The 21,174-nt window shown below is 34.2% G+C and overlaps 1 protein-coding gene across 6 annotated transcripts in view; it reads right to left on the bottom strand.

Annotated features, from left to right (window-relative positions):
• RTN4 (reticulon 4) overlaps positions 1-21,174 on the bottom strand; it is a 173,063-nt gene that overhangs the window by 21,774 nt on the left and 130,115 nt on the right. Inside the window, exon 1 of one of the 6 annotated variants that reach the window (XM_059943341.1) lies at positions 11,216-11,445. The exons of 4 other annotated variants lie outside the window; for them this stretch is intronic. In XM_059943341.1, the coding sequence (XP_059799324.1) occupies positions 11,216-11,249 (34 nt within the window). In that variant the 5' untranslated portion in view covers positions 11,250-11,445. Of the gene's footprint in view, positions 1-9,474; positions 9,523-11,215; positions 11,446-21,174 lie in introns of those variants that run through there. One more of the 6 variants, XM_059943342.1, reaches the window with a different exon arrangement.

The raw sequence follows: 21,174 nt of genomic DNA, 5'->3' as shown, positions 1-21,174 counted from the left end.
ATACATACAAATGGTCAGTAAGCAATGAAAAGATGCTCAACATCATTAGTCATTAGAGAAATGCAAACCAAAACCACAATCAGATACCACTTCAGACACACGAGGATGGCTAAAATAAAAAAGATGGACAGTGACAAATGCTGGTAAGAGTGATGATGATTGGAATCCTCTTACACTGCTGATGGGAATGTAAAATTCAGCCACCGTGAAAAACTGTTTGGCAATTCCTCAGAAAGTTAAACAGAGAGCAATTCCACACCTAGGAATTTCCAACCAAAAGACCAGAAAAAAATCTATGTACACAAATGTTCACAGCAGCATTATTCATAATAACCCAAAGAGGAAACAACCCAAATGTCCATCAACTAATGAATAAACAAAATATTCATACAATGGAATATTACTGGGCAATAAAAAGGAATGAAGTACTGATAACATGCTACAGCATGGATGAGCCTTGAAAATATTACACTAAGTTAAAGAAGGCAAACACAAAAGGTTACACAGTTGTATGGTTCTGTTTACATGAAGTGTCTAGAATAGGCAGTTCTACAGAGGCAGAAAGTAGATTTGTGGTTGCCAGTAACTGGGAGGAGGAGAGATGGGGAGTGACTGATGATGGGTTTAAGATTTTTTTTTTTTTGGCGGGGGGGGGGGGGGGGATATGGAAATGTTCTGAAATTAAATGATGGTGATGGCTGCACAATTCCGTAAATATACTAAAAGTCAATGAGTTGTATGTACACTTAATTTAAAAATTTTAAAAAAAATTACTCATTTTATAGCTACTTTATTTATTTATTTATTATTTATTATTGGCTGTGTTGGGTCTTCGGTTCGTGCGAGGGCTTTCTCTAGTTGCGGCAAGCGGGGGCCACTCTTCATCGCGGTGCGCGGGCCTCTCACTATCGCGGCCCCTCCCGTTGCGGGGCACAGGCTCCAGACGCGCAAGCTCAGAAGTTGTGGCTCAGGGGCCCAGCTGCTCCGTGGCATGTGGGATCTTCCCAGACCAGGGCTCGAACCCGTGTGCCCTGCATTAGCAGGCAGATTCGCAACCACTGCGCCACCAGGGAAGCCCAAAAATTACTCATTTTAAACATGTTTCTCTGCTAGGTTTTAAGCTCCAGAAGACAGCATGTTATCTTACTACCTACAACATCTCCAGAGCTGAGCACAAAGCCTGAACCAACTAAACCTTCAATAAATATTACTAATTGATTACAATGAATGCACACTTAATGCCAGTTTAAAGCATGCACTAATCCAATTATTCAAAAAATGTTTCTGTGCTTTGGATTTAACATTTGTTTTATTTAATCTACCATCAGATATCCACACTTATTAAATAACAAATAGCAATGCTTTCAGATAATTTATAAAACAGTAAATATTGTTTTACAGGCTTGTCTCTCCTTACTAGACCCTAAAGGGCTGCTAAATGCATTTCATCTTTATATTCTCATTACCTGCTTCATTAAATTTGCTGCACTGTCTGAATAGTGGCCAGATTAAAATGTTTCTATTCCTAAGAATAATTAAAGACTGTAATATTTTCAAATTAAAATAAAGGACATCTTTAAATAAGAACTATAGGGTCACTAAAATGCTAATTTTGGATTCCTCTGTAATCACTTTATTAGTTCTGTTTATGAAGGAAGAGTTCAATGGCCTCTTTATTCTTGAGAAACCAAAATTAAGACAAAGGGCTTGTACAAGGAAAATTTAAACCTTCAAGGTTCCTGAAGTTTCCTTCTACACTGCAGAATGGAGTGTTAATCATGCAAGGCAACCTACTGTGACGTAAACTTTATTCTTTTTTTTTTTTTTTTTAAATATTTATTTTTGGCTGTGTTGGGTCTTCGTTTCTGTGCGAGGGCTTTCTCTAGTTGCGGCAAGTGGGGGCCACTCTTCATCGCAGTGCGCGGGCCTCTCACTATCGCAGCCTCTCTTGTTGCGGAGCACAGGCTCCAGACGCGCAGGCTCAGTAGTTGTGGCTCACGGGCCCAGTTGCTCCGCGGCATGTGGGATCTTCCCAGACCAGGGCTCGAACCCGTGTCCCCTGCATCAGCAGGCAGATTCTCAACCACTGCGCCACCAGGGAAGCCCCAATAAACTTTATTCTTAAATAAAATGTTCATGAAATATCCTTTTAAAGATCTGAAATTAATCTCACAGTACTTTTTCCTCTTATAACAATGGAGGATGCTTATGGAATACTAAAATAATTTTGATCAATTTAAACAAATTTTTGTCACTTAGAAAAAAGTGATTTATTCCCTGCAGTGCTTCCACTTTTGTTTTCCAAATGAAAATGTGAAAAATCTTTATTTTGATAGCGCTTTAAGCAGTAGCAATTTATCAAACTAAAATTTTAATTTAAAATAATTCAGTACACTATAATCTCTTATTCAAAAGAAACACTTCTGGCCCAATGCAGAGTAAGATGAGTTGCCTACATCTGGTAATCATAAACTGTCATCTGTCATAGCTAAAAATAGTGCCAGTCTTACATGCAGGAGCCATCCAATTATATTTTGCCTCAAATCAAATTCTTACTGTAGCTCTTCCTTGAACAGCCTGAAGTCAGGTTTCAATTTTTAAATCTTTTGTCTGGGTGGAAAAAAACATTGAACTAGGTGGTCCCAAAAATACTGAGAGAACAAGGAACAGCTAGCAGTAAAATGCCTACTTCCTAAACAAAAGCAAATATTAAGTTCTCTTTAATAAAGTCAGGTGAAGAATGAGAAAGGGAGAAAGGCAGTTAAGAAGGAAGTTAATAAATAAATATATAAATATTAGAATGATACTAAATTTTCAGTTGTTATTTTTCACAACCATGGTCTTTATATTAATAAATAATTATGTATTTATTAGAAATCACAAACCTTAAATCAAATTCTTCCCAATTGCCAGGAAAAGTGACTAGAATTCAGAGTTGATCATTTATTACCACATAGTAAGCATTTTATCTCCATATGATAACCATTCACTTGGCTAAAAAATGACAGGTGATGGTCCACAAAAATATCTGTGCAGAGCGGGAGCTTAACTCTTTCAACAAACACAGTTAAGAGGAGCTTGAGTTCTATTTCTTCCTTCTTACCATCATGTAAAATTAGAAAAATGATAGCCACCTAACAAGTCAGTTGAAAATGAAAGGAGATTTCACACATGGAAACGCTTGATGAATTAAACACACTAAATAAAAGTAATGTCTGAAGAGATAAAGTCAAGCAAGGCAATCAAATATTAAATACGATGCTTAATTAAGCTCTGATTTTTTAAAAGGTGAGTTCAACTTTCTCTGAAAGCACTGCTAACTTGGTTTCAGTTAGCAAGTTTCAGGTTGAAGGATACCTAGTATTGCTACAAAGTATCTCAACCAAATACTTGGCAAACCAGCATCTCTCTTGGCCATCTCTCCTCATCCTGTAGCTAGAGTTTTTAAAAGATACAATTTCAGGTCCTTGTCTCTTTCATCACTAAATCTTCCCTGTCTTACTTCTGACAACTTTACAGTATGTTGTCCATTTCAACAACCACACATCTAAGGAAGAAACATTTCACATAAAACTAGCATAAATTCTATATTTGCCCTTTCTATAAAAGTTTAGTAATCCCCTATTCTGAGCAAGGAACTGTGCAAGTACTTTACATACATTATCACTAATCACAACAACTCTATAAAGTGTTTATTATCTGCACTTTATACATAAGGCAACCAAGGCTTAGAAGTATTATTAAATAAATTGTGCAGGGTTACTGATTGAAATTCAGATCTGACTGTGAAGGTCTCACTCTTTCCATCATACCACATATTTTGTATTTAAAGGAATTTATCAGTACTCAAGTTTGCTTTTCACCCTACTTGAGGATTCCAAATAGTGTTTCAACCCCAATTTAAATAATTGAGAAGAGAGAAGTAATTAACACCATAAGCAGAGTTATATACACCAGTAAATTCCAGTAACATAGATTCAGTAATAGGAGTAAATCATGTTCTGTTCAAATTGCAAATCGTGGTTCCTAGAAGCCATCTAAATTGTCCCTCTCTCTGAAAATAATAAATTAAAACTGTAAATAGCTATAGATAGATAGATATTAATAGATAAGACAACACAAATCAACCATAACACAGAACTGCAGATCTTCCTAATAATGTAGCATTTTTGTACAGTTAATGTTTTGAGTGATGTTGGAGAATTACTCCAAAAGAGATTGACAGTCCAATAGGCACTTCAAAACAGAATATCTGACCTCAAAAGATAAGAGAAGCCACCAGGAAAGTCATTAAAACCCTTGAACATTTTTGTGAAAGGACATTACATGGGATCCACTGTGAAAATTCAACCACAAAAATGTCACATTGTGCTACCAAGCAATTTTGTAGTAAAATATACACACCAAAAAGCCCAAAATCTTGATTCATCTCTGTTCATTCTAAGACTTATGCACAGCTGTGATTACAACCTAAATTTTGTTAAAAATAAACTAAAACTTATTTTCATAACTGTTGGTTTTATGTTTCAAGACAGTCTTAACCAAATCTTTTTCCCTCCGTTACTTGCCATGAAATTTGAGCTTACTTTAAGTGCTTGTTTCTCTTCTATTAAGTATCCTCAAGTAGAAAATGCCTCAATATACTGAAGGAAGGTAAAACTACCTATGATTGTTGCTGCCTTCTTAGGAAAATCCAAATTTCTCTGAGACAGAAAACAGTGAGGTTCAATAACCACCACACCAATTTATTTAATTAATTAGTTCATGTTGTTTTCAACACTTCCTTTAATTCCACATTCCATTTCCAGCTTTATTAGAAGATGACCAAAAATACAGCAGAAAATAATTCTAACTTCCCACTTCCAACTTTACTTCTTGTTGGCATACACACATTACAATAGGCACCAAACCTTAGAAATAGGAAATTGCTGCCAAAATCCTGTTTTCTACTAATAAAAACTAAATGGAAAACATACTGTTCCGTAACTCTATAAACCTGAAAAGCTTAATAAACTGGAATAGGGGAAAAGTCTGAGCAAATTACTAGTTTAAAAAGAGAATCAACTTCACTAGTAGGTAAACTAGTTATAGTTATACTTCTATAACCTTACACACCTATGGCACACACTCAGTATAAATGCTCAATGAATAAATAGCTAATAGTACAGATAATGAAATAAGGTAAAATATTCACATCACTGACCAGAATAATCTATTTTAATTTTAGATTATTTAAGTGGAAAAAATACACAAATGAGTATATACAACTATACACTAGCAACAGCTATTCTTATGGAAAATCAGAATTTTGGCAAATCTGTAATCTGAGAGTAGTAATTCCTAAATCTATCTCAATTGCCAACTCTTAACAATAGACTTGAAGAAGTAACATTAACATTTAATAATTTTTTAATCTTAAATTGCTTTGAGCTACATAGAATAAATATAAGATCGTAGTATTGAGGAGAAACAACAGTATTTTAGTGTCTAGCAATACCTTACATAAATGCCTAAAAGGTGATTGATTAAAAAGTTTGAAAGCAATGAGGCAGATTTAAATAGATATACATTATATACACATAAATACACATCCAGTAACATAAATGAGCATTATCCATAATAATGACCCTATGCCACTAGCTGTCTAGTCCTGAACAAATAATTTAATCTCTTTAGTTTTCTTGGTTTCCTTACCCATAAAACAAGAATAAATGACTCTTAAGATGTCTTATCTGTGGGTATGATCTAAAAATCCTGGATTTACAAAAGCTGCTTAAGTTACTTAATTGCTCCTTTAAAAAGGGGTAAGGTAGGGGATCCATTTTATTTCTCCCATTTGAAAAAACATCTTAAAAAATTTCCAAGAATGGATGTATAAGGCTCAAGGCCAGGAGTAAACCTGGCTGAACATCAAAGTTCTCATCCTGTCACTTTGTTGAAAAGCTGTGCGGAGTCAATGAGGAGACCGAGTGATAAGGCCACCACTGTTTCTTCTGCCTTCAAGGAATTTACAGACTAGAAAAAAAAGCCAATATTTATTTATATATATAATTACATATATACATATATATTACATTATTACATGTATTATATACATATATATTAGTTATATATAACTGTAATATATATATATAGATATAGATATATAATTGTAACAGAAGGCACAAAATGAAAACCAAGAGATAGGAGTTCTGAGGAATACTGGATTCCCTCCACCTGGAAGGTGAATACTTCAGGAAGGATTGGGCCTTTGACAAGACTTGGGCAAAATGAAATGGGAAGGGGGATTTTAGACAGAGAGAAAAACACAAGCAAATGCAAAGAACAGGCATGTTTAGGAAACAAGTCCTTCAATGTGGCTGGAGACAGAGTAATGGCAGATGGGATTACAAAGGCTAGGACTAGACCATGGAATGCCTCTTAAAAGTCCAGGATAGTATGAACTTAATTTGAAAAGTAAAGGAAAACCCCTTAAGTGCTATGATTAGAGCCATACTTTAGGAAGATTAATTTGGCTTAACACATAGGATTTAGTGGAAAAACCAGTTAGAAGTTCTGACAAGGAATTAAGAGTACCTGGATTTGGGTAAATAGAGAAAACAGAGAAGATATTTCCATTGCTCCCACTACTTATCCATGCAAGACTTTAAACCATATATAGGAGAAAAAAATTACAAATTTACTCTTTTTCAATTTAAACCTGGTTCTCATCAAGTAATTTACTTAAAACTGGCAAAACAGCTATCTTAAAAAGAGTTAAAACCATCAGAAATGCATATGTAGTACTTAATCTTGGCCAAGGTTTCAGGACAGACACTCCTATACATTACTCAAAATAATTTGTATCTTTCTGAAGGGAAGTTCTGCAACATGAACCAAAAGCCTAAATACTATAACCCAGCAATTTGGAAATAATTATGAATAAGAACAATAATTTATATTCAATTATATTCATTTTAGCATTCATGTTTGCAAAAAAATTAGGAATAACTTGAATATTTAACTATAAGGGATTAACAGTACATACTTAGAATACTACACCCATTAAAACAATGTAGAATATTTCTAAATGAAAGGTATTTCCCCATTTAGAGTGAGAAAAATGATTACAGAACAAAATGTACCATACGTAACCCCAACACATACACACACCGTTAGAAATACACACCAAAACCACTCTGTGAAGTGATAGTTTTATTCTTCCACAGACCTTCTAAATTTTCTACAACATACACACATACATACACACACACAGTGTTGCACTACTAAACCAAGATCTAGAAGAAATATCTAACGAAATGACTAAATGCTGGGTTTCAACTAAGTTTAGAACTGAAAAGCAGGAGACTTCCTCCAATCAATAGGTCTCGCAATTGATTAACACCCAAGTTGCCTTCTCAGGATTTTTTTTTTTGAGGGGGGGGATTCCCAGGGGCATCTATTTCAAGCAGCCAAGACCCCTTCTCCTCTCTACCTGAATGTATGAGTGTACACCTTTACCCATATCCTCAGTAACCTTAAGCTTTGAAAGAAATTGAAAGTGACTTAGCAAAAGTAAAGATAAGGGAGCCCTACAAGAACCTCTGCAAGAAGTATGCTCCAGAAATGGTCCAAAGTCAGTTTTTGTCTTGCCGTATAATCAAACTGTATTTAAATGCTAGAAACATTTCTGTCCCCATCCTACACAAACTCCTCTCAAAGGTCACCTACAGTACGTTAACTGCCAAATCCCAAAAACACTAGTAATAATGGGTAGTGTTGTACACATTCCTAAAATTCAACAGGGTCTGCAATCATTTCTCAATCTTCACATTAAATGGCTTCTCTCTAGTATTTAACCATCCATTCCCTCTTGAAAAACCTCTCCCTCCCTAATATCAGGGAACCAGCCCTAACCTGCTTCTTTTACTGCTCCGACTGTAACTTCCTGATCCCTCCTTGTGCTGCATGTCCCCAAAACACAGGTTTTAGGCTCTCCTTCCTTAATCTTCTGTTCTTTTTATGCAAATATCCTCACAGTATTCATCTGTCTCAGTTTGCATTCAATTCCCAATTCTTCATTCATCATTAAGCCTGTCATTTCTCTGAGCTTCAAATTTGAAGTTTCCAAAACAGAACTTGGCATCATTTCTACCTACTTTAGCTCTATTTCTACTGACACTAGAGCACTAGCATTGCCAAGGTTGCACTCTGACTGAAATTTCATGTTGTCCTTTGAGCCCCTCCCTTACCCTAGTCCCACAAATCTATGTCAAATATCAAGTATTCCTTTCTAAGTTTCTCAAACCTGTCACCTCCTTTTCATTCCTACTTCAGGCCAAGTTCAGGCACATCTGGGCACAAAAAGAGTCATCCTGTTCTGCCTCTAAGTTCTTCTCCAATTTATCTTATATAGCACCCCAAAACAGTCTTTCAAACCTGCTGTCATTTTACCACTCCCTACTTTAAAACTTCCAAAGGCTCTTTATTTCCTTTATGATAAAATCCAAAAGTCAATGTCTTCTGCAATCTGACCCAGGGTATCTTTTCATAAAACCAGAGAACATCAAAAACTGGAACACTAGAAATCATGCAGAAGAGGAAACTGAGGACCAAAAACAGTAAGATTCTCACTCTGGCCAAAATCAAAACATACGAGAACAGAAACTTTAAAACCTAGGTTGGTGTTTCCTACATTTGCCTAATATTAACATAACCCTTTGTCAAGGTGCTTAATATATAGCCATGCCTTTCCCTTATAAATTATGATTTGGTAGATCTGAATAGGGTCACAGAAATAAAAATAAAGAAGCACTAGGTGATTCTCCTCTTCAGGGAAGTTTGAGGAAACCTGACCTAGATCTTACAAGTCTTCTACATTCTTTACTTATACCAATCTTATCTTTCAACTACTATCCTATAAATATTCTGTTCTACCCAGAAAGCTCTATTCACTGTCTAAATTACACCTTGTTTAGTGGTTAAATCATTCTCCCACCCCATCCAAACCCCCAAACCTACCCAATTCCTTCTATTTTAAGCTCTTGAAAATCTTTTGACTGTCTTAATCAATGCTTTCCATTTTAACCCCAATAATCAAGTACTTCATAGATTTCATTTGTTGTAAGTATCCCGCTAAGAACAACAGAAAATCCAAGATGAAAAATGTATAAAATATAAATTATTAATTTTGGTCTTAGTCTGCAAGATAAAATGTCTTAAGTACTAGTTAATCAGCTAAAAACAAAAAAAAACAAAAAAACCAAACTCTTTTAAACACGGAAATCAGAGTATCTCTCACTTCTTTATACCCTTACATGTTACCATAATCAGATGTACCAACTGGATGTGTTTCAACCATGGGACTTAAGGGGGGAACAAGGGTGGCAAAAGAGTAGAATAATATATGGGCTTAAGTTTGTTTTTTAATATACCTAGAGAGCTTAGATTCTTTCCTCTATCACCACACTTTTCATAAAATGAGGAAAAACTCACTCCATGGCAGTTTCAGCTTCTCACGGATTTCCATGTAAGTCGTAACCTCTAATCTGCAACGTTAAAATTAGCTGCTGATAAATACTAAAATATAACTTAAGCAATGAATTTGAACAATAGGTAAAGTTAGTCTTCCCAAGCAAAAGAGCCAAAAACAAACACTAAAAAAATATCAGGCCATTCCACTTACATACAAAATGAGGCTCCCCAGAGACAGACATTCAAGAGTAAATTTGATTTTATATTTAGTACCTAAAAATAATCAAAATAAATGTCTGGTATAATAATATGGACTATACTGGATCTTAATTTCTCCAATCTCAAAATATTCCTAAATTAGTTTAGCAAATAAAGAACTTAAGATGTTATTAAATGGTCTAAGACTCAAATTATTAATACAGAGCCTTAATAGTTGCTGAGTAGGCCCTGATGTGACTTTTGACCTATTTTTAAAGTCTGGATTTATTGTATTGTTATCACTACTATCAGTTTTACTTATCAAAAACTAGTATAGCAATTTACTTTCCCTTTGTAATGCTAATGGTCAGAAGGATGAAGAAATAAAAATCCTTCTGTTCATTGAATTCACATGTAAAGAAACCATAAAGGTAAAAATCCAAAGCTATATTATTTTCTATTAAGTGTTAACTATAAAATCTTTCCAGTGTCTCAATATGAACTCAATCTTAAGCTCACCTTTTCCCCACGATACTTTATTGAACCAATTTTTAAAAGGATGTTGTAAAGGTTCCTGTAATTAGCTCCACATATTGCTTTTAGAAACATTATCACCAATCCTGCTAACAATTCTGCTATAGAAATAATTTTTGTTTTAATTATAAAACATGGATGTGGCCAGAAAAACAAACTGCTTGTGTGGAATATCTAATTGGACTACTTAAAAATAGCTCTAATAATTTTTAAGACAATTTATTATAAGGTCAGATACACAGCCTACCCACCTTCCCTTTTTCTTAAAATGGCACATTTAACCATCTACATAATAAAATACTTTAAAAATATTCATTACACTTACGAGCTTAAATTCTTACACAACCCCAATCCACTGAGACTTGAAAGGATCTGGGCTTTCAAGGGGGAGGAAAGGGGATCAAGATCACTGATTGGTTATTACAAGGACAAAGGTTAGTGACTTAAACATAGACACACATTTAAAACTACTGTGTATACATTTTAACCATTTTAAGATATACAAAATTATAATCTAATTAAAAGGTGACTGGTAATAACTTTAAAGGTTCAATAATATTTCCAAAGAAGAAGACAGGCTTACTGCAAACACAGGATCTTGCTACCTACAAACCTTTGGATAGAATTTCAACTACACCAAGTCAGATTTTTTAAAAAAATACTTAGTCACAGAAAATATGTCATTATGGAATACAAACATGGCTATGTAGATTTATCACACCAAAGTGACCAAATGAAATTATGTTAAAACTATATTGTTCACAACGTGCAAGATTAAAGAATAGAACCTAATCAACGATAGGACTGCAAACATTAAATCAAATGCCAGTGAAACAGAACAGCGTGACATTTTCTCATATATAACGAACTGCAAAAACACATTTGAAATAGCTGTTTTAATCCTTTACTCTTAAACCCTTCATAGGCTTCATTTTCAATCCAAAATATATCTAAATGCAAAGCTTATTCATAGAAATATATATTACTGGTCACATTAAAAAATGAATAAAAGATTAAAAAGCAGATATACCCTTGTCCTTCCAATTTTTCTTCTGACCGTCCATCTCTTGTCACGATCTGCCCTACAGATGCAATTATCAATTATGCATACCAACAGAAAAGCTGTAACTGCAAAAATCTACCCCCTGAGACATGAAATATCCGTTTCCTCAACCGTATCTGCAGTCTCCTCTGCTGCACAACTGCAGCAGGACTGAAGTCACCTGACGCCTTCTGGGTGTGGAGCAGTCTGACGCAGTGCAATCTGTAACTAGGCTACTAATACTCAGGCACTACCGCCTTCCTCTATCTGTTTATTGTTCTAGTCTTTTGCTTGTTGCTCACACCAAATGGAGCTACTTTTGCAGGGGGAGGGGCAGGCCACCAAAAGAAAAGAAAGAAAAGAGGGTTGTTCTTCTGGCAGAGTAAACCACTGAATATATTTGAAATGCACTTAACGCCATGTACAGTTTTTTAAAAATTTTATTTTTATTTATTTATTTTTTGACAGATAAGGGAATTATGCTGCTGGTTTCCAGCTTCATTTAAAACTTTAAAATCAATGGTTACCTGATAAGATAAAAATGGACTGATCCAAAGAAGGGTAACAGCTTAAATTTCAAGCCTGGGAAATGCGAGTCTCTTCTTACTTTCTCTTAAATTATCAGCATTTTGCACCCTTATGAGGGTGTGACAGGAGAATCACAAAGTCAAATTATTAATGTTTACTGAATATGTTAAATAGAAAAAAGTTCTTATTTAATTTCAGCAATCTCATATTTCTAAGGTAATGCTATCTCTTCTTTTGCAACTACAGAAATCCAGAGACTTGCAAATATATACTTATTCTTAATTACCACCTGCTCCAACTCGATCTTTCAATAAATATCTATTAGACACCACTGCAGGTACTATTAATAGACTCTTTGCTTGAGGAGAAATATTCATGTGCTAATTATATCATTTGCTTTGGGAAAGTGACATAAGACAAAACTAAAATTTTACTGATAAAACAAAAACAAATCTATATAAGAAATTTGAAATTTTTGTTCAACTTTATAAAACTGGCATTCATTCCAGTGCAGAATATTATGTCTTTACTAACGTTTCACAACTGTTTTAACTGATACTACCATTTGACTTAGCAGAAAAGGCAACATATAATGACAAATCAGGGAAAATATTTTTAAATGTGAGATATGCTGAAGCATTATAAGATATGGAGCCTATGTACGAAACTACATACTTCAGAAGACTATATAGCTACACTGAAATAGGTATGATATTTTTTGGAACTTGCTGTAAAACTGTGTGGGCTGCAAAACCCTGCAAAATTCTTCAAATCAGAAGTGGCCTGAATATCAAGAACTCAGTTCTTTTCCTCTCTGCCTCTCTAACTCCAAACATAAATAAAGCAAAGCAATTTTTAAAGAGAGTCTAGTATTCTCAGCTCAGAAGTTAATATTTAACTTTTAACTTTATTCACTGGACCCTTGTATAATGTGATATTTGAGAACACTTGTCACCAAGTCATATCACAGCTGAAAATCTCTGGCCTCTTCATGCAATAGTTAGAAATCCCAAACTATTCACTAACTACATAATATTTCCAAAATAGTATTTTCTAATAATGAATCCCTTAAGACTGAAGGCCAATAAATACTTTAGCATTAGAATAATGCACTCAAAAACATCACCCAAACACTGTTTTGAAGTCAGAGATTACTACACTAATAGTAGAGGGGAAAAAAGATTTCTTGAGACAAAGGGTATTTACCATTCATTTTATTCACATCTTCCAGTACTTGACTTGGTGTAACAATTTTTAAAAATCATCTGAGAGGGCAAGAACGTATAACAACACCCATTCATCTAAACGTTAAACATACTTAATAGCTCCCCTGGCAGATTAAGAAGTCAAAATAGGAGCCCTGAAATTAGACCTTACATAGTAATATCTAATTCTTTAGCTTTTATGATCTTTGCAATTTAGGCTATTAAGTTTACAGGGAAAACTAAGATAAATCAATTTACATTTTGCCCATTTCTTTCTTAGAAAGTTTTAAAACTAGAGTTGTTTTAAGTTTGGTAATCTAAGGAAAAAGTGCTTAAATTTGAAAATCTGATGAGACCAATCTGTTAAAAATGTAAAGCCACTGGGCTAGGCTTATTGTGATGAGAGGATCAAATGAGTTTGTGTATGCAAAAGACCTTAAGACAATGCCTGATAAAAAGTGGCCCTATGTAAGTGCTAGCTATTTACTATTATTATGCTAAAAATTTTAACTGTTAAACCACAAGGAAATAAAGCCTGTAAATCATATCTAAGAAAGGGCATATATTAAGCCATTCAATTCTATGCAATAACCCAATACCCTCTTTAAAAAGAAGCGCCCCACCACCACCACCACCACCACACACACACACACACACACACACACACGCACACACAAATTACTGTGCTTTGTTATTGTAGTTCTATTCTCCTCCAGCTGAGGAAAATTTTTATATGGGTAGATTATAGGTCCGATTCCATATTAAATCCCAAGATAACAGGCAAATAGAGAACATAAATCTGTTAAAAACTTATCATTTGTTTCCCTTCAAATATTTAACATTTTGTTTAAAAATGAAAAATTATTTCAAGGACAATTTTCAAATAGAGCAGATATATACACATTGATTATCTGGGATAGGAACTTATTTTCCCTTAAAAGTAAAGGCTTCCAAAGGAGAGGAGCACAGAAGATTCCTTTATTTATAATACAAGCAAATAAAAGTGCTGTCTGAATTCTAAGTCCTACTGCATATTGTGCATGGGGTTAGGGAGGGGGGGAATTCTTCTTTTCCTAAACTGAAAATCAGCCTTACACTGAACTTTTGAAATCATCTGTTCTGAGTTCATGATTGGCAGCATCTCATTCCTCAATGTCCATATACCCAGTACCTCCCCCAAGCATGACAAAAACACCAATGACCAAAACCGCCCCAAACACACCCCTAACTCCTTTCCAAACGGTACCCATGCTCTAAAATTACCTACACTCTCTACGTTTCTCTTCTCTTTATATCTCAGATCAAAACTCTCATTTTCTTCGCGCACTTACCTCATTAGCAGGAAAATTATATGATTAAAATAAGTCCTACTAAAGAATAAAAAACTCCTTTCTCTATAACACTCTCATAAACGCGCGCGCGCGCGTGTGTGTGTGTGTGTGTGTGTCTTGTACCTAAGTGGCAGGATTTCAAACAGTAGAGGACTGTATTTTGGAATAGGCAACAATATGTAAACTGTAAGACCTCCCAGGCCAGCTCTCCCAAGATATTCCTCTTTTTCCATTTCTTTCCTCCCTCTAATTCTGAACCCCAGAAAAACTCAAGTTTTTGTTTTGCTTTGTTCGCTTTACAATGTTTAGAAATGAAGGCAAATAAGGTGAGAAAGAGGTGGTCATTTGGATTGAAAGTGCTACTCTCTAAACTGGGGGTTGCTTGTATACAATTCTTGATAGCTAAAAAAATTATTTCTACTTTCCAGCAATAGACAACAGGACTTTTTAATTAAAAAAAAAATTACAGCTACACAGTAGTTTTAAACTTACTTCAAAATTTAATTATTCTGAGCTATACAAAAGTATAAAACTAAACATATGTCCCATTACTGAAAGATATTAAATAATGCTGTTTAATACCATATGCTGTAACATAATGCCCTCTATGGACTAAATTACAGCACTTCAGCACTAACTACTGAATTGAACCTTAAGACATGAACAAAGACTTTAGTCTAGAAAATGAATGACAAGTTAAAAAATAACCAAAATATAATGAGCATTTTAAGGTCTATAAACAATTTCATATAAGCTGATAAAAATACATACTAAAAAATCATACAGAAAGAAACTGAAAGTGATACTATTCAATGAGAACTAAATAAACGTTGATTTCTTATATTATAATCTAAAATAAATACACAGATAATCCAAAAGATCCAAAGCACTTTTAAATCTGGAATTTAAAAATTTAATAGTCATTGGGCTTTGAACAGATCTTTTAAAACTTTTAAGTTTTCACTAAAGTACATGTTTGGGGGAATCTTTAAGATCATTTCATAATGTTTATCATAGCATGATTCAAGCATTTGTTTGATTCAGTACAATGTGTCAAAATTCAAAATCCTTTTATAAAGTCATTTTCAAAGTCATTTGTTAGTGTGAAGCAAATATCCACAACTCACTAAATTTCTCGGCCCAACTGAGTTTCCATATGGTCAATTACAGAGCATTCCACAGACATCGTTTTCTATCTACAACACTAGATGGCACCAACACCCATAGTACCGTTGACTGTCCAACCCAAAGCATGCACTCTGGCTAAAACTGTCCTCAATTTTCTGGCTCTTCCTTAGGATTGCTGCCTGGTACTAGGGAACTATCAGAGTGTGATAGGGATAGGAAAACAACTCCAACACCAAAAAGGCATGTGGGATAAAATGATCTCTGACCAGAATTCAAAATCAATTCTGAACAGATCAGAATTAAACATAAAAATGAAACTATAAATTAGTAAATAAAAAGTTATAAATTTTCCCACGTGAAAACTGAAAATATCCACCAAAATGTAAAGTAAAATAAAAATTATTTAGAAAACTAAGGGAAAACTGCAACATGACAAGAATTTGCATCCACTCTATATAAAGAACTCTCATAAAATCAGAAAGAGGTGATTCTAAATTTTAAAATGGGCAAAGGGTATGAACAGGCAATTCACAAAAGAAATACAGATAGCCAATAAATATGTGGAACATGCTCACTTTCACTAATAAAGATCGAAACAGTAAGATAACTACTTTAACCTAATCCAACTGGTAAAGGTTTAAAAAAAAAAAAAAACAAGTCAAGTATACAACGTGTGGAAGGATACATAAGAAGTTAAGTCCTAGTAAATGACTCTAGGAAGGAGCACTAGGCAGCTTAGTAAAGACAGGAAGAAGACTTACTGTAATAGTACTTTTTGAATTTTGTATAATGTGTAAGTCCTTAGCTATCAAAATTTTCTGATTAAAAAAATAATATTAATAAATAATACTAATTGTTGGTGATCAATAGAGAAATGGGTTGTCTTACTCCATTAGAAGGGTAAAAATTAGTACAAGTTTTGACAAGGGATTCATCTGCAAAATATGCAAAGAGATCATGCAGCTCAATATCAAAAAAAAAAAAAACCAATCAAAAAGTGGGCAGAAGATCTAAATATATATTTCTCCAAAGAAGATATACAGATGGCCAAAAAGCACATGAAAAGATGCTCAACATCATTAATCATTAGGGAAATGCAAATCAAAACTACAATGAGGCATTACCTCACACCAGTCAGAATAGCCATCATCAAAAAGTCTATAAACAATAAATGCTGGAGAGGGTGTGGAGAAAAGGGCACCCTCCTACACTGTTGGGGGGAATGTAAATTGATACGGCCACCATGGAGAACAATATGGAGGTTCCTTAAAAAACTAAATATAGAACTGCCTATGATCCAGCAATCCCACTCCTGGGCATATAACCGGAGAAAACTGTAGTTCGAAAAGATACATGCACCCAAATGTTTATTGCAACACTATTTACAATAGCCAGGACATGGAAGCAACCTAAATGCCCATCAACAGAGGAATGGATAAAGAAGATGTGGTACATATATACAATGGAATATTACTCAGCCATAAAAAGGAACAAAATTGTGCCATTTGTACAGACATGGATGGACCCAGAGACTGTCATATAAAGTGAAGTCAGAAAGAGAAAAACAAACATCATTAGCTTATATGTGGAATCTAGAAAAATGATACAGATGAACTTATTTGCAAAGCAGAAATAGAGACATAGACATAGAGAACAAACGTACGGATACTAAGGGGGAAAGGGGTGGGTGGGATGAATTGGGAGATCGGGATTGACATATATACACTACTATGTAAAAAACAGATAACTAATGAGAACCTACTGTATAGCACAGGGAACTCTACTCAGTGGTCTGTGGTGACCTAAATGGGAAGGAAATCCAAAAAAGAGGGGATATATGTATACGTATAGGTGATTCACTTTGCTGTACAGCAGAAACTAACACAACGTTGTAAAGCAACTATATTCCAATAAAAAAATTTTTTAAATTAGTACAAGTTTTCTGACAGCCAATTTTTGTCAAAACGCTTAAAAATGCACATACCCATTTCCTAGGGTTTTATTTCTAGTAATTTATGGAAAAGAATAATTCGGAGGTATGTACAACATATTTAAACATAAAAAGGTTAATAACTGCATTATTTATAAATTTAAAAAACTGGAGACAATCTAAGGATCCTAGAGAACTGATTAAATTATAATATATCCAATACCAAGGAACACTAAACATTAAATAATCACACAGCAGAAAAATAAAGACATGGAAATTTTGGCACTGTACAATGTAATATATTGCTGAATTTTGTAAAGCAATAAACAATATGTAAAGTACGATCCCAGTTTGGAAAAACACTTTTTTTCACTGCATTCATAAAGTATCCATATGCATAGAAATAGACTAGAAGAATATATTCTAACATATTAGCACAATGATTTTGTCTGGGCAATACAATTACAATTTTTTTTTCATCTAAATGCTTTTCTCTACTTCACAAATTTGTACAATTAGCATATATTACTTCAGATTGCTTCATGTACTGCTACCCTGACTGACAGCATGTCCTTGAGAGAAATTCTGACTACTAAATTTAACTGAAGCTCAAATAGATTAAAACATCTGCCCAGGGTCATACAGCTAATCGGTAATAAAGCCAGGATTAGATCTTAGGTGTGTAAGATGCCCAAGATGAAGTTCTTTCAACCATATTATATGTAGCAATATCTACCTTTTATAAAGGTTCATATTTCATATTTATTTTCAATCTGTATTGGACCCACGGTAAGCACTAAATAAATCCACACTAATTTGACAATGTCAAACATTTACGTAAATATAATCATTTCCTTATTAATAAGTCAGTTTCTAATTTAGCTACACTTATATTTACTCAAAGCCTTCCAGTTAAAGATAATTCTACTCAATGTGTTAGATTAAACATTTTCATTTTTCAGGGTACTTAAATTTCTACTTTCATCAGATTAACTGCTCACTGTCCTAATCAAAATCCAACTAATAATATTCAAGAAGCATCCTATATATGCTCACTAAAAATGTATTTTACCAAAATACTTAATATCTATAATGCTTTACTGAGAAAGCCCAAAAGCTATATAATCAATTTTTTAAATTAATATAAGAAAAATGTTTTAAGTTATAAACATCATCAAAAGAAAGCTCTTATTCATGAACACATTTAAGAAGTATCTATAAATTGGCAAAGGATAATTTTTAATTCTTTACCTAGATAAATGGGCCATTTTTCAGCAAGTTCTTTATTACGGCAATACTATTTGGTTATTCCTGGAAAGCACATACTTTAAGTATAATGAATAATTAACTTCTGGTTGGTTTACACTTCACTCACCAATAGTTACAACAGGTCAGCAAAACACAATCTATACTATGATTATGAACTTAAAACGTTCTGTGCACTAGTGGCAAACTAAGCAACCAACAACATGTATTAAGCAATCACTATCATTAAGTCAAGATCTCAGTGGTTTCGATGGGAGACATTAGCACCTTTCTTCACCAATGACCCACCAACAAAAAAGACAGCAGTTGTCCAGCACAATAGGGTTATTCAGTCTCCACATGGAAGCAACAGAATGTTACCTCATTCTAATATCCCTACTTATAGAAGACCACATGAGAAAATGTACACAGTAACCAATGTTCCTGACGTTTTTAAAATGCCTTGCATTGGTTAATGCCCCCAACACAATAGGTATGTAATAAAAGCAGCAGCACCCTGGTTGTCTGCTATTTAGACAATAACTGCTTGCTCCAAAACTGTGAAGGGGACAAAACCTAGGTCACATCCCAGTTCTTCACTTGTCGGAAAAAATATCTCCTTTGTGGAATCGGGTAAGAACTAACATAAATAAGAAAGTCAACTAATCTATGACAAAGGAGGCAAGAATATACAGAAAAGACAGTCTCTTCAATAAGTGGTGCTGGGAAAACTGGACAGCCACATATAAAAGAATCAAATTAGAACACTCTCTAACACCATACACAAAAATAAACTCAAGATGGATTAAAGAGCTAAATGCAAGGCCAGAAACTATAAAACTCTTAGAGGAAAACATAGGCAGAACACTCTCTGACATAAATCGCAGCAAGATCTTTTTTGATTCACCTCCTAATGAAAATAAAAACAAAAATAAACAAATGAAACCTAATGAAACTTAAAAGTTTTTGCACAGCAAAGGAAACCATAAATAAAACAAAGACACCCCACAGAATGAGAGAAAATATTTACAAACAAACCAACCAACAAAGGATTAATCTCCAAAATATATAAACAGCTTATGCAGCTCAACATCAAAAAAACAAACACCACAATCAAAAAATGGGCGGAAGATCTAAATAGACATTTCTCCAAAGAAGACATACAGATGGCAAAAAGCACATGAAAAGATGATCAACAATACTAATTATTAAAGAAATGCAAATCAGAACTACAATGAGGTATCACATCACACCAGTCAGAATGCCATCATCAAAAAAACTACAAACAATAAATGCTGGGGAGGGTGTGGAGAAAACTGTTGGTGGGAAAGTAAACTGGTACAACCATTATGGAGAACAGTATGTAGGTTCCTTAAAAAACTAAATATAGAACTAACATATGATCCGGCAATCCCACTCCTGGGCATATATCCGGAGAAAACTGTAATTCGAAAAGACACATGCACCTCAACGTTCATTGCAGCACCATTTACAATAGCCATACATGGAAGCAACCTAAATGTCCATCGACAGAGGAGTGGATAAAGAAGATGTGGTACACATATACAATGGAATATTACTCAGCCATAAAAAAGGACAAAATAATGCCATTTGCAGAAACATGGATGGACCTAGAGATTATCATACTGAGTGAAGTCACACAGAAAAAGACAAATATCATATGATATCGCTTATATGTGACCTAACCAAAAAAAATGGTACAAATTATTTACAAAACAGAAATAGAGTCACAGATGTAGGAAACAAACTTACGGTTACCAGAGTGTAAGGGGTGGGGGGGGGAGGGATAAATTGAGAGATTGGGACTGACATATACACACTACCATATGTAAAATAGATAACTAATAAGGACCTACTGTATAGCACAGGGAATTCTACTCAATACTCTGCAGTGACCCATATGGGAAAAGAATCTAAAAAAGAGTGGATATATGTTTATGTGTAACTGATTCACTTAGCTGTACACCTGAAACACAACATAGTAAATCAACTAGACGCCAATAAAAATTTTTTAAAAAAGTTAGCCCAGTGTCTGGAACACAATAGAAGCTCAGAAGTATTGTGCTTACTACCTAATTGGCTATGCAACCTCGGTAAAGTTTCTTAACATCCCTAGATTTAGGTTTTGTCATCCATGAAATGATTCCTTCTTTCAGATTATGGTGAAGACTAAATGAGATGACTATGTGAAAGTGCTTGGTGCTTAAAAGATTTCCCATAAATGGTAGTCTCCCCTTTCCAGGTAAAATGCAAATAATTCAGCTTCTTTTCTCAGCCTTTCAAAATTCTTAATTTAAAAATGTCCTAAATAGAGAGAAAGAAAACCTAAAACTGAAAGCAAACTGAAACAAATCTAACTTTATTTCAAATGAGTATTATAACCACACTGAAGGTGGGGGAAGGTAGAAGGAAAAGGGAAAATAAAACTAATCCGAGTAACCTGGGCAGGGTTGAGGGAGGTGGATTTGAAAAATAATCCTGAACCCTTTATGTTTATTATAATGATATTATAAAACATTCTAAAACTATTTTAGGTGTACTCAAGGATTAAACAAATTA

Source organism: Balaenoptera ricei, chromosome 13 (assembly GCF_028023285.1).
Source record: "Balaenoptera ricei isolate mBalRic1 chromosome 13, mBalRic1.hap2, whole genome shotgun sequence".
Lineage (NCBI taxonomy): Eukaryota > Metazoa > Chordata > Mammalia > Artiodactyla > Balaenopteridae > Balaenoptera > Balaenoptera ricei.
The sequence above is the reverse complement of the archived record's forward strand: the minus strand, read 5'-3'. Positions and strand labels throughout refer to the sequence as shown.